The sequence below is a fragment of the Podarcis tiliguerta genome (genome assembly GCF_965153285.1).
Source record: "Podarcis tiliguerta genome assembly, chromosome: 4".
Taxonomy (NCBI): Eukaryota; Metazoa; Chordata; class Lepidosauria; order Squamata; family Lacertidae; genus Podarcis; species Podarcis tiliguerta.
The window spans coordinates 73,993,788-74,018,372 of record NC_139537.1 but is presented as its reverse complement, the minus strand read 5'-3'; the positions used below and the strand labels follow the sequence as shown (position 1 = coordinate 74,018,372).

At 40.5% G+C, this 24,585-nt stretch overlaps 1 protein-coding gene across 1 annotated transcript in view; it reads right to left on the bottom strand.

Moving 5' to 3' along the window:
* Positions 1 to 24,296, bottom strand: part of MRPS9 (mitochondrial ribosomal protein S9) — a 39,154-nt gene extending 14,858 nt beyond the window's left edge. Inside the window, exons 1-5 of the mRNA XM_083438004.1 lie at positions 24,124 to 24,296; positions 14,940 to 15,119; positions 4,950 to 5,012; positions 4,830 to 4,860; positions 3,195 to 3,274 (exon numbers count right to left, since the gene is read on the bottom strand). Coding sequence (XP_083294130.1) covers positions 3,195 to 3,274; positions 4,830 to 4,860; positions 4,950 to 5,012; positions 14,940 to 15,119; positions 24,124 to 24,213 — 444 coding nt within the window. The 5' untranslated portion in view covers positions 24,214 to 24,296. The remainder of the gene's footprint in view (positions 1 to 3,194; positions 3,275 to 4,829; positions 4,861 to 4,949; positions 5,013 to 14,939; positions 15,120 to 24,123) is intronic.
* Between the last annotated feature and the right edge of the window lie 289 nt (positions 24,297 to 24,585).

Sequence of the window (24,585 nt, the reverse complement as noted above, 5' to 3'; positions counted from 1 at the left end):
GGCTATGAGCACAAGATGCAGTAAAAAAGAGAACTTATTTTACATTTTCTTTTTTAAAGTGACAGTTTGGCACTTAACAAGTATCTCTCTAATTTCCATTAGCCTCTGATTCTCATCTTTAACACCCTTACACATATTTCACATTTCCTGAGCAGAAGATGGGATGAATCCTGTTTAATGAAATGATTTATATCACTCTTTTTAATGAAGACATCTCTAAACGCCCTGACACGACTTAAGTAAATTTACAAATATTCTACAATGATTGCATTTCTGTTTGTCAAAAGGATTTCGTGTGCAGGAAGATTTTAATCAAGTGGTGAGCACAGCTATTCTTTGAAAAGGCCGTGTGTCTCAGGAAAAACCTCACATGCCGTTTTCAAAAGGCAAGCAATGGGTAAAAAAAAAAAAAAAAAGTTGGGCGCCTTGTAATTTTTTTTTTTTAATTTCTTCATTATGATGGAATGCAACAAAACATCTTGCCCTTGGCTTGCTCTGTTTCAGCCAAAACAAATGCAAATGGCCTGTCAGATGACAGCTGCTTGATAAGGCTCCTCGACAAGACCTGCATGCTTTACTTTTTTCCGTGAAACTTGGGATGAAAGGCAGAAGGCAGGAAGAGAATTAATGTAGCATACAGTCTAAAGGCAATGCTACAACCGTGATTAAGTAGAAAAGCTAAAAGGCACAGATTTTCCACAGCCTCTCTGCGTGCAACCCATCCGTGTAACAAGTTGACAGGCCTAGCGCGTCAGCTCCATCATCCTCTCCGACAGCTAAAACGCAGCGCTGCATCCCTTTTCAGAGAAAATTTGCGTCTGCACCATGAAGCGTTGTACATTATTTCTTAGCACTGCAGGGGGCTCAAGTCCATATGGAACCTTCACAAATATTACCACAGATCAAACCAGCAGCGTTTCGAGGCAGATTTGACATACCTATTTAAATGAACAGTAGGGGTCCTCAGGCTGCCTCAGGCTGTGCAGGAGAAAACCTCTCTGGAAAGCCTACGCTGCAGCTCCATTACTCAGCAAAGACACACTCTACATTTATCATTCATTTCATTTCTGCCAGGGCAAGAAGCTCATTTGCCCAAGGTCAACCAAAAGAAAAAATAATTCCTCTCTTCTCCCTCTACAGAAATAAATGTACCTGACAAGTGGGGATTTTGTCCTTTGGGTGTGCGGAGTACAAACACACACCAGATAATTCTAAAATGCACAGTAAAGCCATGGTGTTTTTTGTTTTTGTTTTTACAGAGGAAGTCCTCTAAATGGTACTGCAACCAGAAGTAGATACCAAGGGAAACAAGAGTTCAACGGCATCACCAGGCTGAAAAGTTATCAATCAGATTACAAAAATAATAATAATACATTTCTATAACTGAACTTCAGTACACAATTCATTCTACAGTGGATGCATGGGTTGTGAATGTGATCCGTGTGGGAGGCACTTTTGCAACCCGCAGTGTTCACAACCTGCAGTGCCGTGTTTGCGCATGCGTGGGTTGTGATTTGGCGCTTCTGCGTATGCGCGATCGCCGAAACCCCGAAGTAACCCATTCCAGCACTTCTGGGTTTGGCGCGGTGCACAACCTGAAAAGGCACAACCTGAAGAGTCTGTAACCCAAGGTGTGACTGTACTAGATTCTTCCACAAAGTCAGCGAATCAAGTTCTACAAATAGACAACATGCATCAAATACTATCAATATCTTCCTTCTGTAGGAAATAGGTTCAGAGATTCTTTAGTGATGCCCTTCGGATATTCTTGGACTCCAACTCCCATCAGCTACAACTTACATGGTCAATGGTTAGGAATGATAGGAAATGTAGTCCTGCTATATCTGAAGGGCACTATTAGCTACGCACGCTTTAGTGGATTGTTATGTAGGAGTCACTAGAAATCACAGTATGGGCTCAACTAAGAATTGCCATGCTGGACTGACCAAAATTCCATCTAATCCAGAAATTCAGCTGTGGCAAGCCAGGCAGACATAGTGTTTCTTAACACGGATGTCTGATGCCTAGCGATTACAGTTAATAGGCATGGAGAGATGTTTCCTCCTGTACCTTACTGGGTAGTGTTGGACAATACTTGAACAGACTTTTAATCTACCTACTATTTTTTACAAAAAAACCTTAATCCCATGCCCACACTTCAGAGGTGTCATTCTCTTTTGGACCTGGGGAAGGAACTTGTCTGTAAGTTCATAAGTGCCTGTTCTTAAAAGAAAAAGGAAAAATAGGCAACTGCAGACTTTCTTCACCATACTGATGCAGGACAATCGAATAAAATTAAAGCTAGATTTCTTACAGCTTAGCAAACAAAACAAGTCAGATGGGAAATCAGCTCACTTGTTTAGTGACCACCTAATGTGTGAAGTGAGATGTGCAAAGGCAGCAGAAAAAAGGAAAGAAAGGACAAGCTAAGGACTAACACAACAACCACAATGATCAGACATGAGGCTTAGGATTTCTACCACTACCAGTGTTCATATCCTAACACAATGCAGTAGTGGGCAACAGCATGTGGGTAGCTCCCACATTCTCTACCCAGATGTGTACCAGCACCGAGTCAGTGTCAAAGTGGATTTAGATAACCGAGAGCCACAAAGTACCCATGCTCTATGGAGAGGCTGTTCTTTGTAGCCTCCGAGTAAAAGAACGTAAAAGTGGTTGAGGCTAGTGCTTTACTCAGGGCCCCGATTTTAAACAAAGCAATGTGAACTCCAGGGGAACGCACACCAATTCTCATGTTTGAAAGGGTAGGATAGCTGCCAGTCAAAACACAGCACTGGCCTCTTGCAAATTTTCTGTGTGCTCAAATGTCAAGCTATTACAAGGAAATGTAAGTTAAAGCTTTAAACCTGGTTCACACATTATCTTATATGGCCGTCAATAAGAAACATCTAGCTGCCTTCTGCAACTTTCCTTTCCTTCAAGAATACTATACATTTTAAAAAGGATTACCATACGAATTTGCCTCTGGTCATCTTTGGTTAGTATTTTACTTATCACAGTCTGAAATTCTTTCGTAGCAAGACCTGTTTAGTAACTATGGGGGAAACCAAAGCTAATAGTCATTCCTTCCTTTGGTAACGAGTTTGCCCTAAGAAAATTACAACAAACATACACATTATGTAATAAGTGACCATTCTTTTGGTCCACTAGGACAAAGCCATTAGATAACTTACATGCATTACAGAATAATAGGACTGCTTGCCAGTGTAAAAGAGAAAGTGAAATGGGCGGCCATCTTTGTCCCACTGGATTGCTGAAGGAAAAGAAACAAGGAGGCCAATGTAATGGTAATTACAGAAGTCTAAAAAACAAACTATAGTTTAAACGGGAATAATAAAACCCCATGCAGCACCCAGAACCCCCTCCCACACCGTTCAGAGAATGCCAGGATATCCTCTGCTGTTAATTTTTTATAAAAAGACAACGTTGGCACCACAATCTCAGCTAATAATTTATCCCACTGCTTAACCACGTTAAGGTTATGATCCTGTCTAATATGTGACAGTTCTTCACTCTAAGCTTATTACCTCTCAGCCTGGTCTTACTGGTCACAGAAACTAAGCATTTATAGAAATATTTAGCATATTAAAAATGCACATACTACCTCAGCCTTATCTGTTTGCAGTTAAATATGCTTATTTCTATAATATAGCCCAATACTAGCTCCCAGTGATCTAAATTGAACTTGCTTCCAAGTGTTCATGCTCTGTATTGCAATCTCAAGTTGGCATCAGGCACATTCACACAGGGAATCATAGCAAAGCACACACAGAAGAGAAACCAACAAGAATGAACTGGTATGAAAAGTGCAGCTCCAGATTAAAGATATACCAGCAATATAGAGCTGCAACTATGGAAACAGGCTATGGTCAGCTCTTTTAAAAAAAATAAACCGTTCCCCTCTATCTAAAAAGTCAAGATATTTAAGGACCAAGATCTGTGAACCTTAAGGATAAGATATAAACACTGTGATTAGTGACTGCAGAAAGTTTAACCACCACCTGCAAGGTAAAAAGTTGTGGAATTCCAGTGTCCCAATATTACATTTTCGTTGCGATCGCCAATAAATTTCACGATCTCTTTGGTCAACTGAGAAATGACCATAGGAAGATTAAAAGAAGAGCAAAATAACAAATAAAGGAATCACACAAATATGGTGTGTGATCCAAAGGGCCTGGCAAATTATTCTGCATACCCAAAGAGGATTGAACTTGTTTGATTATTTTTACTATATCCTCAACCCCCAATGACACACAGCAAGCCACTTCTGCAACAGGTATTCTGAAGCAGTCTGTGATGTGTCAAGGGTATCTTTGCTTCCTAGTGAGGAAGGGACCCCTGACCATTAGGTCCAGTCGTGGCCGACTCTGGGGTTGCGGCGCTCATCTCGCTTTATTGGCCGAGGAAGCCGGCGTACAGCTTCCGGGTCATGTGGCCAGCATGACTAAGCCACTTCTGGCGAACCAGAGCAGCACATGGAAACGCCGTTTACCTTCCCGCCAGAGCGGTACCTATTTATTTACTTGCACTTCTGACGCGCTTTCGAACTGCTAGGTTGGCAGGAGCAGGGACCGACCAACGAGAGCTCACCACGTCGCGGTGATTCAAACCTGCCGACCTTCTGATCGGCAAGTCCTAGGCTCTGTGGTTTAACCCACAGCGCCACCCGCAACATATAAAAACACAGTGGGCATGGGAAAATTCCAGATGCACATTTAGTAGCTTTTTGTATCCCAGCTTTCGTGTACATGTGAACATAACAGAAAACAACTTAAGTGGTTTCACATACACAGTCTACCTGCACATACCTCTTTGCTTTGGAAACATTTCTTCGGGATGCTGTTTAAAAATATAATAAAATAGAAAAATGTTAGGACAACTGATACAAAATCTCTCTTTATATTTACAGCACTGAATTGTGTTCTTACCTTCATTACAGGTCTGGCCCTTTTGTCAAACAGGCCAGAAGGAAAGAGATAGGCAATAGCTTTCTGAAAGAGAAAAATAAGACTCTGTTAAAAAACAACAACAACCTTTATTGATGATCATAAGATTCATAAATTAGAGCTCCCGTCTCAGGAAATCTAGCACAGAGATGGGTAGACTTCATGCCTGTGGGATCTCTACCCTTTGACTTTCTTTTTACTAGATCTCCAAGGATCACCAAGTTGAGGTAGGTAAAAAATACCAGTGGAGAGCCAGATGGACTGACATACAGTATCTATTAAGAAGCAAGGCCTCTGAGCACATGCTAAGCCCCAGAACAAAACTCACAGTCCTTTCACACACAAATTCACTCCTGATTTCCTCCTAAGCCTTCTTTGTTTCAGCAGTCTTATTTTGGATGGAAAGTACCCTTTGTGTTCTTGCCATTGTTCAACGATTGGGAGACAGAAACCCTTGTCAATCTGCTGCAAATCACTCTGAGGTCTACTGGCAGATCATGGTCTCCTTTCAGCCAGCCACATAAATTTGCCTACGATTCATCAACTCAGATAATATTAACTGTCAAGGTTAAACTCATACACTACCTTCCTAATTTGGGAACATGTATAATCCAATACCCTCTGTTTGCTTTAGGATGCTGGAGAAGGGAACAGAGTGCCATTTACCAACAGCCAGCGGGAGTTTGCCAGACAAGCTTATTTTGCTTTGGCCTATGCTTCCAGAGAGAGGAGGAGCCCTATCGTGATTACATCATCATCATGTGACTTCTAGCAGGTCAAAATAACTGGCCCTGATACACTCTTACTGGCTGCTGCCATTTTTATCATCACCAATTTTATGATTTGCATTGTTGTGAGTTGCAGGGCGAGAGGGAGGCTATATCCTGAGTCTCTTCTAATTCCTGGACCCAGCAAGGGTTAAAATCTAAGTAAGGATGGGCCATTAAGGTAACAAAGGAAGTGGCTCTGTGCCAGACAGCTCCCTCCCTCAACTCACTGGTAGTTAGAAAGGCAAAGGCCAGGGTTGGGATTTGTGTGTGTGAGCTGGAAGCAAGAAGCTTCTAACTTCTGCAGGCCAGACAGCTGGGAGAGACAGAACCATGCCTGATTCCGGTTTGAATCCAAGCCTGCGGCTATGAGAGAAGCAAGGCCCTCTTGGGGTGTTAATGCTGTGAGTTCCTCCATCATAAGCTCAGGTTGTTTCTATGTGTAAATAAACCTTATATTTTAAAGACACCACAGTATCAGCTATCCCTCATTCCAAGGAAACCAAATCCTGGGTAAGCGCCTCGAACCCCTGGAATCTCACACCGCTCAGAGACTGGCGTGTATGCTTCTGGAAAGAAGAACCTGATTTCACTGTGTTGTGTCCAGACACCCATCCTTAAATAGGAAAGACATTGTCTTTTCATGGAGGACACACAGAACCAGTGGAGGCTCCAGATGGAGAGTGGGAGGTGGGTTTTGCCAGTGAGTTCTATCCACCAACAGTTTAGATCCAACCCATTGAGATCAACTTGTAAGAAAATAGCTCCAACTCTGTGACACCTCAAGTCTGCATAAGGTCTGATGCACACGCATGCATTTCCCCCACTTGGTTCAGGCTGCAGGTGAAAGCGCTTGCAAGTGCTAGCTATTTCCAACTTTTCAGCAAGCAAGGAAGTCCGTAATAGCTCTGAGCTCCATGTCAGCAGAGTGCAAGAAGCTCTGAGTTGGGCTAATGTGTTTACATTGGTGTGCCAGGAAGATATCTAGTATGACATCTTAATAATTTTAAAGCTATCTAATATAGCATACCTGCGATACAACGTAGCACAGAAGTTACATAAAATTATGTAAAATTCATTATGATTCTGAACCTTGAACTGTTGCATAAAGAAATACTAGGGCAAGCAAAATTTGTCTACAATGAGAAGAAAAAGTCTCAAGTCTGCAGTTAATATTTCTCTCTCTGAAGAATTGTGTTGTATTGCTGGTTACATTAACTCAAGGCTATTACACACTGATAATATTTTCTGTGGACACAGATTGGTTTGTCAACGCTATCAAACCACTTAATATGCGTGGAGTGTATAAAGACCTCACCTATTACTTTATTAATACCCTATTGGCATTCCAAACAGAAATTCTGAGAATTCAGCAGCAAACAGAAAGGATTAACTTGATTTTCTGGAATGGTATTTTGATTCTCTTAGTGACTTGATGAATACCCATTTGTTAGTCAATGGGGATATTGTACATATACAGAGTAGGTGAACATTCGTTTTTGAACAAATGGGGATTAATTATAATGACAATAGGAAAACCCACTGCAAGCCAACGGATATTAAACACCATATAAAATAACATATCAAAAGAATATATTATGGAATACTGGGACTGACTATGTATACTTATTAAGTAGTCTCTTCAGTGCCAGCTTCTGCTTGATGATTCAAACAATAATTTCAGCTACAAGAGCATAAACACTGACTGTTACATATCTGTAATTAAAGTAGAACAGAGTATTGCCTGTGCACATGCTAAAGAGGTAGAAAACCAGGCAAAGGCAATGATGAGCACAAACTATGAGTGCTCTGCACAAGACTTTTCAAGGATCTGCTTCTTTCTTGGTGGCATTCCCACATCACTGAACGGTCAGAGATCCACTTGGCCCCTCATTGAAAATCTGAACTGAAACCAAAAGGCTAAAATGGATTCCCATGTGCATGCAATCCCAAGGAAGGAATTTCCAATAAATTTTCTATCAAAAAGATTCAACAACAGCAAAACTTTCTGCTGGTTTATGATAGAATGATAGACTTGGAAGGGACCAGGAGGATCATCTAGTCCAACCCCCCTGGACGGCAGGAATCTAATAATTAATAATTAATAATAATAATAATAATAATATCTTTATTGTCATTGCCCCCTTCAGGGACAACGAAATTACTTGACTGCTCCATAAAAACACTAATTAAACAATATAGTAAAATACAGCAAGGGAGATTAGATGACTTTCAAAGTCCGGGCTTCCCATTCAGGGCCGAGATCGCTCTGGAGAAGAAGCTGTTCTTAAGACGGCTTGTTCTTGTCTTCATCGTCCTGTATCTCCGTCCCGACGGCAAGAGCTCGAAGAGACAGTGACCAGGATGCGATGGATCTTTCACTATGTCCAGTGCCTTCCTATGGCACCTTGTGGCATAAATCTGCTCTAAGGCGGAGAGTAGGCAGCCAACAATGCTCTCTGCTGCCTTAACAACCCTGCGCAACCCCATCCTGTCCTGGGTAGTACAGCTTCCGTACCACACACATAAGCCATAAGTGAGCACGCTCTCAATGGCACAGTGATAGAAGGCAAGCAGCAGTTTCTGCAGAAGATGGTTTTTCCTTAGTATTCTCAAAAAGTACAGTCTCTGCTGTGCCTTCTTCACAAGCCCCCTTGTGTTGACACTCCAGGACAGATCCTCTTGTAATTCAATGCCCAAAAATCTGAACGTTGTTACCCTCTCCACACAGACACACAGAATCTTTTGCCCAACATGGGGCTCAAACTCACAACCCTGAGAATAAAATTATCATGCTCAACCTGAGCTAACCTGCAATCTTAAAATCATACTTTTGGGGTGATCCGAGATAGCAAGAAGGACATGTTCATCTAGACTGCAGGTACAGGAAGATCCAGCTGCTAGCGCTGCTCATATCTATCATGTAAACATATGGCACTCTAAAGGACAACGACCTAAAGGTAACTTACTGTGCAATGGTAGCATAAGAAAACTAGCTCTAGCATGTGCCAACATCAGGACTCCTTCAATTAGTGCTATTAGGATGCTGAAATCTTAAATCACAACCCCATTCCTGTTCTACAGATCCACGCCTCTTTTCACCTTATTATGTGGCTTCCAATGAAAATTCTAATGTTTTCATTCATATCGTGTCATCAATAACACGATATGTGGTATGTACATAGGGCTCTTTAGCAGTCCCGTCACTGGTGATGCTTAGCTTCAGCAAGGCTACTGCAATTGGTGCCCAGACCACAACACTTTTTTGTTTTTTAAAGAAAACTTTAAAATGGTTAAAATCACAGCAGAAAGCCTCAGGTGTGATCTTTGGTACAATGCAAGATCCTGATGCTGAATGAAATAAGAGAGAAACTGTGGCACACAAGCGCAAGTAAGAAGGTGCTTTGTTTTACAAAATGTGGTTCAGTATTAATATGATGAAAATCTTTGGAGGCCCATGTATTTCTCCAGGTGTCTTAGGGTCCTAAAAGAGACAAAATATGCTGTGCTTGTGCCAAGATTAGAGGCCGGCACTTCAGTAGCAAGCAGGTGCCTCACGTTTTCCAAAAAGCAACCTGCAACTACTAGAGCATTGCTGGTGACTAATGAATACAATCACTCTACAAATAACACTTTTAAGTCTCTTCCTTCTATGAAAAAGAAACAAACTTCCTGATGGCTCACCTCTCACTTCTTCTCTACCAAAAAGTTCTAATTTATTTTTTAACTGAGACTTTAAAGAAAAGGTGTGGCATTCAACTCAGTTTTACTTAAAGTAATCCCACTGCCATTAATGTGGCCGGGGCAACCCAGCCAGATGGGTGGAGTATAAATAATAAAATTATTATTCTTGTTAATGGACCTAACTTAGTCATGTTCAGTAATTTCTCTTATTTTATTACTTTATTTATTTATATCCCCCCCCCCCCTTTTCTCACATTGGAACTCAAGGCAGCTTACACAAATTAAAACAGCCTACACTGAGTACGGCTTAGTTGACTACCACTCAAATAATTCTGTTCAAGCAACTAAAGAAACTGAAAGAAATCATCCAGTCCAAATTACAGGTGTCTTGAAAATATTAATTACCAAATGTTTAACGCATATGTATTCAATACTAATCACAATTTTTTTAAAAAAAAATAGTTTGATTCGTATGCAACGATGGCAACACAGTTTTTCAGTTTTGATTAATCTGATTGTTTTTTACTTGTCTGTCTCTTCTTTGGATAAATGTGCAAGCAGCAGCAGAGCTTATCTTAAGTCTGAAGGTGGGCTATAGAATTCTAAATGACCCAATATTATTTTATTGTAAAGTTAGTAATACGTACTCGTCTAATTTGTGTTTGATTTGTTTCATAAAAATGTGTTCCTTTATAATTATTATTTATATTCCAATTTGATATTGGGGTGGGGAGACAGCAGCTTATGCTATGCTGAACATTCAGCTGAAACGGATCTCGAGAAATGGACCTATACATGCCAAATCATGGCATGTATAGAGAAAGATGAATAGGTAGGCTAAAACTGCTGCCGGTGTTATATACTCCCATACATTCAGGACCCAAATTACACAAAAACGTTACTTTGGATAAACGTTAAGGATAAAATTAATGTAGACTTGGGCACCCTTTTTTAAGTGAGCTGCAATCACATGTTCTGATGGACCCTGAAGGAAGCAGGAATTACTATAGCCTCACATGGAAAGAAAATAGATACTTTGGCTTCAAGAAAATGTTATCAAGAGGAAGACATATAATTCGTTTTCAAATACAAACTAGGTCTGATGTTCTGTTTCCAGGTGATATCATCACATAACTGCATGAAACCCAGTTTGTTTTATTTAGAACTGGGTATAAAAAATGATATTATGTTACCAGCCAAATGTATAGGCAATATATAAAAATTTAAAGTATTTTCATGCTTTCTTATAGGAGTCTCTCAACTGATGTTTTATTCTCTTCTGAAATGTAAGTTTTAGCCGGCAGGCTTTATAACATCTCCTCCAACTTTCTTCCAACTCCCTTCAAAAGCAACCTACAGCTACTTTATATTTTGTAATAAAAATCAAGGTATCGTAAACCTCCTCCTTGGTAGATTTGCAGCAAAAAAGAAAAAAAAAAGGGGGGGGGAGACATGTTCTTTTGGAGCAAAGGAAGCTTTCCCTACACCTTTTATTCCTTTTAATAAATATGCTTTACGCAATAAAATTATTCGCCAGAGAGAACTATGCTGCTGTGCCTCTTGGAAAAAGGCATTTGTCAATGAAGTTAGTTTCTTAAAACATTTGTTTTATATTTATGCATTAGACATTAGGTCACTATGCATTAGGTTGTGGGTTCTAGCCCCACAATGGGCAAAAAGGGGATTGGACTAGATGAACCTTGTGGTCCCTTCCAACTCCACAATTCTATGATTCCATGAAATGCGACAGGCAGTCTGCAAATCAGTACAATCCAGACGTTTGGCTTACCCCACCCACAAACTTATTTAGCGCTCACATATACCAACAACTCTCACCTTTCTTTATCAAGCTTTCAACAAGGAAGCAGTCTTCAACAGAGGTCCAAAATAAATAACAGGATGATGTGACTGCATTTAATGGATTATAAAATATCATTCCAAGTTGGCTTGGGTACTGGTTGGGCTACCTTTTTTTGAATGGTTATATGTTAATATCGTCCAACTGTTCAAAGCTAAGGTGTGTTTGCACCATACATTAAAAATGAAATCACAAAATAAAAGGATTACATTCTCAACCCAGGGAAAAGCACTAGGTCAGGACTGCAATCTCTATTAATTAGGTATCCCAGCTGGGCAGCGGGTATGCAGCTGTTAACTTGATCAATGACTTACCTAAATGTCATCTCTACTGATTCGCTTATAAATTACCAGCAAGTGAGACTAATGTACAGGTGCTAATTTATTTAAACTGTTCTCTACAGTTCTACATAGCTTTATAAACTGCATCTGGCACCTAATGTTAGCTGTCAGTTGTACTTAGACATGCCTGTCCTAACGACTCTGTTCATTAGAAATGAGCACAAATTATGAAATATTGTGAAAAATGATACATCAAATGGAATGGGCAAAGCGAATCAATTAGAGAAACTTCATACTGCATATTCACACATAGGAGAATAAAACATCCGGATTTCAGAGCACGGTCTATAATACCAATTAAAAAGCAATTGGTAGACTTCTGCAGAGTTATATATCAATTTACTGGAGTCCCCCCGCCTCTCCCCAAGACACACAGTTGTAATTTATAGCTTAACTTTTTATTTCTAAAAAATAAAACCACCAGGAAAGCACTACTCTGCGCAAAAAAATATCTCGTGAACGCAATGACAACCCCGTTAACATATTTCTCTGTATGACTTGTTTCAAAACACACACATCCAAAATGCCAGTAAGAAAAAGAACCCTAGGATGTCTACTTTGGAAATGCACGACACACACTGATTAACAGTAGACGACAGGAGATGCATAAGTACTCATCAGAAGGAATTATTACCATTCCAAGTGTAAAGCCTGATAATTCTGCTGCCAGTGCTAAGCGGCTTTTATATTTTTATAACAGAAATTTAATTATGCATAGCAGACACTGTTATACAGCCTAAGTATTTACAACACCTGATGTTATTTGAACAAGCATTACAAGTACTATGCTTTGCTAAGTAAAATGTTGTTCTTTGTTGTCTTCTCTTTTTTAAAAAAAGATAACGTGTTGAACTGGTCTTATACCTGACATCTGCAAGAAGGAGAAAATGAGATTTTTCAGGATATACCTCATTTTTCTCAAGGAAAAGTTTTCTTGAGGAGGGAGTTTGCAATAAACTAGACTTGGGCCTAACTCCTAATTCACAAAGTTGTATCTAAAACCTCCTGTGTTTCTTGGCCACAAGGTTGGGGTTTGGTACAAGATCTTAAGATTACGTCATATTAGGGCTCAATATAGTTTCAGGTGACTCCCCCCCCCCCCTCAAAGCATCTAATATTATTGGAAGGAACTGCTGGGGAAGAACTGGCATGTGTGAGTTTAAGAGTCTATCTAACTAGACTGTTGGGAGGCAAGCTGTGTTCTAAAACACAAGGCACTAGTAAATACATATATAAAAGCAGCAGTGTGGTGGGGAGATCATTTTTTGCAGAGAAAAGACCAAAGAGTGTCACACTCTACCCATGCCTTCTCCCTGCAAAATGAATGAATGAATGAATGATCTCTTCCCCAAATCCTTTTTCTTTGGCCTGATTTCAAGATCAGAACTTATCCCTTACAAAGGTGGGAGGGAGAGGCAGGCAGGCAACCAAGTTAGGGGACTGAGGGAAGAAAGCAGGCAAGGAATGAGCTCAACTGCCCCATTCTTGCCCACTGCTTCGTCCCCCGTTTTTGCAAATACACAAGGGAAAGTAACACTTTCCGTTTTGATTTTTACCAGTCCCAGCATTCAGATAGGGATGCTGGCAATCACTTTGTCTGGGCTGCTGAAATTTCCCACTGCAGGATGAATTGGAGTAACTGCCCCTGGCTAGTGTAAATCAAAGCTTCTCCATCATACGTATTAGTTGTTATACCCTCATTTCCAGGCCAGTCTTCCTTTCTGCAGAAAGAATGTTGGAGTCATCACTGACTTCTTTGGGCTACATCACTAACACATCCTGGCTGCTGTGGCACATGCTACCTAGGATCAGAGAGAAAAGCGCCCTGGTATGTGTTTTGAACCAGCAGCATTGTTAGGAGTAGCACAGGAGTCTTGAGTCCCAGATTTTTGGGGCTTACAGAATCACCCACCATTTTAAACTGACCAGAGCCAAATCTGTGCCATGAGCTTGTGCCCCAAATCTTAACAATCTCCCTTCAATCTCAGGGGAGGTCAACAAGCATTGAATTGGTCTGTTAGCCTTAACGAAGTTAATAAACATGAGGAAATGCGAGTAATTCAAGCTTAAAGAACTGACTTGCTTATCATAAGGTTTTTAATGCTGACACAGACTCTCTAGTTTGTGCCTTTACATCAAAGCTGCTCAGAGATCAATGCAACTCCATATAAACATGGCTTCATGCTGAGGCATGCAATGTGGAGGTCAAAACTTGAACCAGTCTAATAAATAAATTTGTACTGGGGGGTGGCATATTATAAATCTCTCCCTTTGTCCCAGTAGCACAAGAGCTTTTGGCTGTACACTGTAGAACCAACCAGCAAGGTGCATGTGCTATTCTAGAAAGAATCAGGAAAAAGGATAGGACCAAGGGGGAAGATAAGACTATTTTAAAAAACTGAAACAACAAGGAGAATTAAAATTGCCCTGCTAGATCAGAACAGTGTGCAATATTTTGTTTTCAACTATGGCCACCTACACAGCTTGCTTTTCAACATTTGTAAGTAAGTTAGTGTGCTTCCATCTTGCTTGTCACAGCACCCAGTATTCAGACACATTCTGCTTCTTTATGTGGAAATTACATTAAACTGCAGTGGCTCACAACTACTGACATTTTGTGCCATACCATCAAAAAAATAACACAGGGTAGAATGTGGTAGGGTGGGAGAGATTAGATTGTGGAGGGAAGGAGATATTAGTTCCAATGATTTTTTTAAATTTTATTTGATCAGCAAAGCACCTAACACAGGGGCAACCAGAAAGAATTAAAGCTCAATGTCAAATATGTACTTGAAGTCACAAATCAAAAGCGGAACAGGCATGTTTACTCTGAATAACCTCCTGTAGGTCTTGCTCCAAAATAAGCATGCAGAGTTGCAACCCAAGTGTTGGCCCTAAGTGTTGAAAAAGGTCACTTGCCAATGCTAGCTGTTATAGTATCATACATGAAACCCAGCATAAGTCTACTCAGCAGGTCAAATTACGGGTAAATGCTTCCAAATGCTATATAAACCTTGATAGTGGTTCTTACGACCTCAGATCAAGGGGATTATCCATTAGTAGTTTTAAAAAGAACCTGCTGTGCTTTAGCAAGGTATAGTATAGAGTTCTGCAGTGTGATGTCTGACCTCGCACAGTAGTAGGGGTAGAATCTCTATTCAGAGCCACAGTTGCAATGTTTTCTATGTATAGTAGCATTCGCTTGTACGCTGACAGTTCGATTAAAATTCACGGAGAGCTAAGGGGCTCATGCTGAAGCAAAGAGCTTTCAATTCTGAAACCCTGCAGTAAATTACTTCTCCAACTGAGCAACCATACTTACATCAATATCCTCTTGGGTAAAAGTTTCTGGATCTTCTCCCATCATGTTGGCTAAATGTCTCTTTCCTATGTTGAAATCTTCAGTCTGTTTTTTGATAAAAGCTTCTGTGTACTTTTCAGGTCCTGAAGCGGCAACATTTTTCCTCTGCGCTGTTGTGGTAGTGCAGATCAGTCTTAATGTCTAGGGAAGGGAAACACAGATCACAAACCTCAAAATAAAAGGGACAGCATGGATCAAGGCACAGAATATGGCAACCGTGCTGAAGCTAAGGCAGTCTGGACTCCTCAGTGCCTGGTTGAGACACTACCAGGGAACTCTTTTTATGTTGCCTTTATTTCACTGACAGAAGATAGAAAGGCAGGCTATAACTGTAGAAAAACACATATATAGATGTGAGCTCACTTGAATTCTTGGGTAAATTATACTGTCCCAACTGCATAACCCATCTCACAGGGCTATTGCTGTGGAGCTAAAATGCATCTTAAACTCCAATACATTTTAAAATTTAATACATGTTAACATAAGACAATCCACTTAATTTTCCAGTTAAATATTACTGGAACACTTCCAGGGATCTGGCGCTTGTGATTTATATGAGTGAAATTTCTTTGTTCCTTTCAAACATAAAGCTCTAAAGTAGTGGTAGGAAACTTGTGATCCTCCAGATGTTGGATTCCAATTCTCACCAGCATCAGCCAGCAGGAGAGATGATGGGACTTATAGCCCAGTAGCATCTGCAGGGCCACATCCCTATTCTAGAAGAAGAAGAAGAAGAGCAGCACTATTCTAGAAAAGAAGTAATGTGGCAAGATTAATTATTGCTCTGTAAATATCTGGCATCTGCTCTGTAAATAAATTCTCATTAGGGACTATTGTTTTCCAAGAAACTTGGTTTTCTGAGACAGATGTCACGATGAAGCAAGTATGGTGGTACCTCGGGTTACAGACGCTTCAGGTTACAGACTCCGCTAACCCAGAAATAGTACCTCGGGTTAAGAACTTTGCTTCAGGATGAGAACAGAAATCGTGCAGCAACAGTGCAGCGGCAGCAGGAGGCCCCATTAGCTAAAGTGGTGCTTCAGGTTAAGAACAGTTTTGGGTTAAGAATGGACCTCCGGAACGAATTAAGTACTTAACCCGAAGTAGCACTGTAATCGTTTGTTTTTCAAAATGCCTGCCTTTAAACATACAAGACGTATTTTATTTACATATCCCCATCTAATATAACTAATAATCGGGTAAAGTGTCCCTATGATATTTTGGCAAGCACACAGACGAAGAAGGTGGAAGATAGGTCTAGGTCACTTATGGTAAGTGTTGGCAAAGAAAACAGGGGTGGAATGGGAAGAAGGATGAGAAAAGGAGCTGTAAAGAGAGTCTACTCCTCTAGAATTCTATGTGCCTAAACCTTCAGTAAAACAGGTTACTTAATTTTCAATATTTTCATGCACCTGATTTTTCAGAAGCGAATGAAACTCGGGACATCCAAGAGGCCAAATTTCACACACTCAAATCCAATCCGGCTCACATCCTCTTTCATGTGTTAGCTAACAGATGTAAAAATAATAATGATAGAAATATATATTTCTTGAGTGCACTGAGAATATATTAAGGTTGCATTTCATAAGCACTTTTACTTGGAATAAGTCTCACTGAACTCAGTGTAACTAATTTACAAGACTACAGTCTTAGTACCATATACTGTATTGAAAGCATGCGTGCAAACACTTATTTTTAAAGAAATTCTACACTGTTCTTGGTAAATGTTGACCAATTCTTAAAACTTCAGATTATGAGGACTCAAAGCTTTTTAGCATATTTGCCTACCATATTGACTAAGACAGCCCATTTAAAAAGCCTGGCTGACAGTTTTGGCTGAGCAATTTACTTCCTCCCTCTTAAAACCCTAGTGCGATTGCCATCAATGCCTACTAGCGAATACAATTTCTGCTCAAAACAATGGTCCAAAAGACAGTTATCTTCTGGCTTTTATGGAATCCTGTAAGATATGGCTAGACAGATTTGTTTTTCTTTTACCAAGATAATCAGTGGGTAAGACAACTGTAATTTCAATCAAGCACTCTGCCAAAGGAACAGAAGAATCACTGGCAAAGCAGTAATGGCTCAAGCTTGGCAAAGAGCCATCCTTATGCACTACTTTATTTGTCCTGTGTTCATATTAACAAAGCTTCTCAGCAGTCTAATTATTCCATAAACAGATTACTGGAGTTGTCTCCCTGGAAAGAAACAAGAAAAAGAAATGGGAGGGTGGAAAAGAAGTTGGAAGGTGAAATCTTGTAGATCAACTCAACAGTTTTGCTAGAGAGCAATTTAAGGAGTTAGCCATCTAGTGGTCAAATCTTTCAGGCTACAATGTGACACATATTCTTACTTCAGTTTGAGTTCTGTGCCTTGCATGCCTAGCTATACAGATCTACCCAAAAGAAAGTCCCAAGGATTTCAAAAGAGGGCCTATTCCCAACAAGTCACAAGCTAAAGTTTCTGACAAAGAAAGAGATGCCTTTTTTGCTGTCCAATATCTGAAGTGCTGAATTCAGATATGAAATATTTTCCATAGCCTTTCATAGAATCATAAAATGTTAAGAGTTGGGAGTGACCCTAAGGATCATCTAGTCCAATGCCCCACAACACAGGAATATGCAGCTGTCCCATACGGGCACTGAACCTGCAACCTTGGTGTTATCAGCAACACGCTCTAACCAACTGACCTATCCAGGCCTTTCAACAGCAACAAACGAAGGTCTCATGCCAAAAGAAATAAAGGGTCCTTCCTATAATTCCTTGTATTACCCCTAACCAGTAGCACTCAGTCATAAAAAGCAAGCCCCACTTATAGAACCAATGGCATCTTGTCCTGATGCAACACAAGGGCATTTCTTTGGTGATATCCCAACCATCTTTTATGTAGTTAAATATGAGCTTTCAAGGCCTGAAAACCACTGCAGAAACAAGGACAATGATGAGTCCTAGGGAGGAGGAGCTCAGTGGCTCTTCCCACTTTCCAGGAATAGAAAATGGTACTGGGAAAAGTGATTTCTTGGCTTTTCTCTTTTAACCTGGATAGTATTTTTCATCCATGACAGATAAATACATTAGCCTGCCCAGCTACTTTTAAGTATTGTCACGTGCTCCCTAGTTCCAAGATATGAGGTGTTCAAGAGGCAGAACACCAGGGATTTGGATGAGAAGGGCACTGGAGGTTTATGGTGTATTTGTAATATTTGCATTACTTAGAAATATATAAGCAGAGCATTAGCAGGATGATCAATCTGCCTTCACAAGGCAGATTTTGCATAAACTGTGGCTCCCCCCTCCAGGTTCCACCAGCTAGAGTGAAACTGTTAGAAGCTGGTGAATAGGCAAGAGAAAGTGCTCCCTCTGTCTCTGTCACACTTGCTTTTAGACCCGACCCCTGTAGGTGAATTGTCCACACAGGGAACCACCTACACACATTATTTTTTAGTCAAACAGAAGCAAACTCAAAGAGGCTTATTTCTGAGCAGACAAGTATAGGATTTTACAGTAAGAGATGTTTACTTAATTATTTACAGGTAATTCTGTATTAAAGCTGCAAGACACTGTAAGCATTATTTTGACCCCTAATTTATTACAATTATGTTGAAAATCAGCAGCGTAGCTGCACTTTTTTAAGACAAACCCCAAAGTTGTTGAGTTTTTTTGAGCCAAAAAACAAGATTTTTCAATTGACTCCTAAGATCCAGGACAAAGCACTGCCTTTTGGAAATCAAACCCCCCCCCCCCCCCGGACTTTGAAATCCCGGTAATGTCCAGGAAAATCCGGACATATGGCAATCCTAGAATATATCCTATACTGATATGATGGTAGTATTGCTGTTGCAACCTACTTTAGGTCAAGTCACAACCCGGTAGTAAGTCCTAGTCCACCAGCTGAAGACCAGTGTCCCGTCTGTTCATCCTGGTAGTACAGTTTTGTATATTGCATTGTCTAGAACGTTATATGCCCCCTAGACTTGTAAGCATCCATTCATTAATATAAGGCATAAGTTGTATTAATCAAAATTTAAGTGGGGAAGAGTCAGAGCTGAGTGGGAGAGCATCTGCTTTGCATGCATCAGTCCCTGGCATCTCCAGGTAAGGCTGGTGAAGACACCTGGAGACCCACTGCTAGAAAGCGCAGACAAACATCTTTCCGCAGGGCCTGCAAGACAGAGCTGTTCCACCAGGCCTTTGGCCAAGGCACAGTCTGACCCCCTCCTTTGGTAATCCTCACAGAACTCTAGCCCAATGGTTGCCATTAATTTGATTTTGAACTGATTTTAAAATGAATTGATTTTAGGATGCTGTGTTACTGTTATTGTTGTTAGCCGCTCTGAGCCCAGCTTTGGCTGGGGAGGGTGGGATATAAATAAAAAAAAATTATTTTTATTTTTATTAAATACTGAGTTAGATGGACCAATGGACTGATTCAATATAAGACAGATCCTACCAATATAAGCCTATGCATATTACCCAAAAACAAAAAAACAAAAACAAAAACAACACCAAAAACAAGCGGGAGCCTTTCTGTGGTGGCACTTGAGTTTTGGAATTCCCTCTCACCCACCTCAAATGTGACAGACACCAATTTTATGTGGTTTTAGCTACCAGTTAAAAGCTCATTTCTTTTGGTAGGGAGGGCTTGTGAGGAGGTGCAGACAGTATTGATTGTGGTGTTTGCAGGAACAGTTAGGTACTACAATGCTGAGAATTTTAGTGTTGGTCACGTGATACGATAGCAGCATGCAACAAGTTTCTATTTCATTAAGTGACCCTGCTCTGGGACAGAAATTAATTAAATAAAGCAAGCAAGCAAGGGGAAATACGTACTGAGTTACATTCCATTTGCCAGCTTAAGGAGTTCTTAAATGTTTAAATTCAAACCAGAACACGGCTGCAACATTTCATGTAGCAAATTGGGAGAGCCCATCCTTGCAAACTGTTACATTTCATCAATTATATACTCATATTGCCCATGGCTGCTCTCCACTAGCATCTCAGCACCCACTTGTAAGGGTGGGAGAATTTGCTGTGCAATGGCTGAACAGTAACATTTCATTTTTGCGCCATAGAACGCAACAAGAAAAATACACTGATAACAATAATGCTATTAATAATACTATCAATCCTTCTGAACATGCATTTCAAATAATATAGCTTCTTAAATCATATTTAAGCAGAACAATTACATTATCATTAATACGTAACTTAAAACATATAAAACTATACTGAAATGTTGGGGGACAATAATTTCTTTGACAATACAGAAAGAATGGGGACCGAACTTAAAGAAAATTATTTTGTCCATATCCTGTTTATTTCAATATTAAGTAATATTTTAATTTTGACATCACAGCCAATTTCCAAAGCTTATTTATCCTGTCACTAATTTGAAGAGGCAATAGCTGAGTTTTCAGTTTCTGGGAAAACAACATCCTTGCTGCAATGATCATCTCTAGATTAGTTGTAGTCTAAATATTCTTTTCGGATTAAAGTGTAATTTAGTAACAATAGAAGAAGGACTCACAACACAGAAATTTACAAAATTAGCATCTAACTGTTATTGTTATTGAAAGTAACTTTCTTATCCTTATTCATCACACTTAGTACAACTGAAGTTAAATACCACCTTGACATTACTTTGAAGCAGTTTTCTCTTATAGTTTGATTTAACAAAAAGAATGAGCTCTAGCAATTTCCTGATTTCCATGGGGATAATATTTCCAGTATCCCGCACCCATTTAATCATGTAATCCTTAACATGTTCTCATTCACAATCATACCTCTGTTCGAAAAATAAATTCAAAACAGTCAATTTTTATCTTTTTTAGGACAGTCTCCTCAAACTGTTAAATCTCTTAAGAACCTATTAAATATAAAATTCTTTTAAATCTCTTAAGAATCTCTTAAACATCATGTAACAACACAGTGTATATGAAGTATTTAAACCATAATAAATTCTCAGGACACAAATAGTTTCTAATTGTTGAGTAACTGATCATATTTCTGGTTTTTATTAATCTTTCTATCTAATTAGGTTGTTTCTCCAGCATCAAATGTCAAAGTCTGATTTAAAATCAGGTGAAATAGTGGGCTTCATTACATTCCCATATCTTTAACACAGTAGATACAGTTTTTGATGGCTGTTGTTCTACAAGTCCTATCTTCCTACTGTATTTTGTGCAATGTGATTTTAGTAAATAATGATACATGTTGTTCAATTGTGTCCTATACAAGTACAGGCCCTCCTGGCTCACACCTTGGATTATCCCAAGTCCTTTTTGCATAATGATAACCAGGTTTCTTCTGTGCTGTATAGATGCCATATATTGCAGCAAAGGAAAGTTGTCTTCTAAACTTGGTCTTGGTACTTTGCGGTATAATTCTGGCTTCTCCTCTGCCTAGTGGAGCAGGTGTGCAGGTGAGCAATGGCATGACTTCCACTTGCACCTTCTGCAACCTGAAAAGCCGCCCCCCTTCAGTTACAAGAGACAGAAGCCTGTGTTTAGGATAGCCCCCACCAAAGAAAAAGATGCCTCAATAGCTCTGGCAGGCTTGAGAGCTTGGCCTTAGGAGCTGCCAGTCAAGAAGGAAGCTCCCTCTACAACAGAGACTGGAAGCAGGAGGATCTCTCAACTGCAGTTAGCTTGTTTTGGAAATTGGCAAGGCTAGGTGGTGGAGGTGGCTTTCAAAGGAGCCAGCAGATCCAGCACAAGCCCTATTATACTAGAAGAGCAGCACTCAGTCTTTTTTCAAGAGACCACTCTTGGTTATACTTTCTATCCTTACCTTTACCCTTTGCGTATAACTACTGGAAACCCATTTGGCTGTTTAGTTACAGCTCTTGTGTGAACCTTATTGGGGATTCCTCTCCTACAACTCTTCCCTATTTTCTTCTCAAATCAGCTTGTTGATTTAAGGATCCTATGCCCTTTTAAAATGTGGTGGGGGGGGTTGGGAGGGAGGGGTTATTGGGTTGTTGTTTCTATTTTGATTATGCATTTGGTGGTTTTATACAGTGGTACCTCAGGTTAAGTACTTAATTCGTTCCGGAGGTCCATTCTTAACCTGAAACTGTTCTTAACCTGAAGCACCACTTTAGCTAATGGGGCCTCCTGCTGCTGCCGTGCCGCCGGGGCACGATTTCTGTTCTCATCCTGAAGCAAAGTTCTTAACCTGAAGCACTATTTCTGGGTTAGAGGAGTCTGTAACCTGAAGCATATGTAACCTGAAGTGTATGTAACCCGAGGTACCACTGTATTTTGATTTTATTCTGTGAACCACCCCGAGACCTGCGGGTAGAGGGTGGTATAATTCATTAATTAGTTAAAAATTTTTTAGATCTAGGGGGCTCCTGACCCTGCCAGGGAACGGTGTGGTGGCAGTTGAACTATGCAAAACTGAAACTGGTTGATGGGAGAGCCCAGCTGAGAATTTATCTGTAGTTGGAAGCAAAGTATACTCAAACAGTTGAGACATATTCACAAACAGAACCACCACATTTATTATTCATTATGATTCATGATGGTTTCCCCTCATTCTTCTCCCAATTAAATCAGGGCTAAACATGCACACACCTTTGCCCTTATACCTTAAAAACATTTGGTTTGTAGATTAGGACAGTGACCCAGTGAGTTCATCGCTAGGCAGGGATTTGAACCTTCGGTCTCTCTAGTCATAATCCAACACCCTACCCATTATACCACACAAACCCTCCTGATTTAGGACTGAGAATAGTTTTCCTGAATCCAAGTGTCACAGATGCAGCAATTTATTACTTCAGGCTACAATTCCAATTTCTTCCATTAGATTCCAAGGCAGTCGTTGGATTATTATTTATTAAATACATCATCAAAAAGAGAATGAACTTCACCCGTGTCATTTCTGCCTGTGACCCTCTGGGTAGTGTTGGGCTCCTCTCATTAGCGTGAGCCTATATGGTTTAATTGCTTTTCATTATTTTACATTGTTGCAATGCACAATTACAGGAATCACTTGCGATAATCCTTATTGTAATAACCTGCAGCTACATATATTTAAAGAAGGTGAATAAATAAGTTAATTTGGATATGCGTAAGATATTAAAAATAAATTTAAGGAACCGCAAAAAGATGGGGGAAGGAAGTCAAGTTTTAAAATGTCAAAATGACTGTCAAATCAGTGAAATGTATATATCTGAAAAGTATAAATAAAATAAAATGAAGAAGTTGCTCCACAGCACAAAAAATAATAATACAGGGATCCCTTGTGATGAGGAGCAGAACACAACATTTGTAAATAAAAATACGATGGGCGTGGGAGGCTTATGGTCTTACAGCTGCGACTGCAGGCCCAACTCCTATCCTAACAGCACAGAAGCCATGTATGTGTGTGTGTGTGTAAAGTATAATTTATTTGTACCCCGCCCATCTGACTGGGTGTACAGTGGTACCTCCAGTTGCGGACATGATCCGTTCCGGGGTGCCATTTGCACCCCAAAATGTCCTCAACTAGAGCGGCACTTCTGCACAAGCGTGGAGCATGATAGAGTGCTTCTGCGCATGTGGCAAAACCCAGAAATATACACTTGCCGCATTCTCAAGCTGAAAAGATGCAATGTGAACCGAATGAAACACGAGGTATGACTGTGTGTGTGTGTATATATATATATATATATGTGTGTGTGTGTGTGTGTGTGTGTATTATAGACACACACACATATAGAGTGTGCGTATATATATATAAATATATATATATATATATATATATATATATATATTATATACACACACACACACACATATAGTGTGTATATCTATGTGTGTCTGTGTGGAGAGAGCTGTGACTTTAATGCCAAAGTACGACCTCAGGCATTTCACAGCCCTGCCACATAAACCTATTGAAAGGCATGCGAGGTGGGAAGACAGAGAAGCGAATTGCCTCGAGTCAACTTCGGGCTACGGAGCAACGTTTTCTGAACATGGAGGAAGGAAAGATTTTGGGGACTGAAGTTACCTCACATGGGACTTGGGGGGGGGGGAGGTGGGATGGGAGAGAAAACACAGCGCATGCGCCGCCGAGCGCTCAGAAACCGGCAGCGTGAGCGGCTACTCCCCTCCCCCGCCCCCCGCGCGCACTCTCTCTTCCTCCCTCCCTTCTCTCTTACCTTCGGCCCCGCCAACAGCTTCCCCGTCCTCACCGCCCCGCTCCACGCACGGCTCCCGAGCAGCACGCGCCCAACCACCGCCACTACCATATTTGCTAAGGGAGAGGAGGGCGGGGCAGACAGAGAGACCCCTCCCCTATCTGCCGTATTCCGTTCAGCGGCCCTCCCACTGTCGCACACGCAGAAGCACGACGGCGGAGACGTCGCGCCTGATTGGCCGCAAAACGCGGCGGGCGGGGGGAGCGTTGGAGGGAAGGAGAGAGGACGCTCCGCCCTCAGGAGGAGTCATGTGACTCTCGAGCTGTGAAGCGGCAAAGCCATTCATAGTTATGTAGCATATTCAGCATTATTAAGGGACATCTATGGATAACCGACTGGATCTTCAGTAGTTCTGCAATAAAAAAAGTCGATAGGGTTGCAGGTGGCTGGTGTGTCTACCTACACACTGTGTCTTTAAAACGC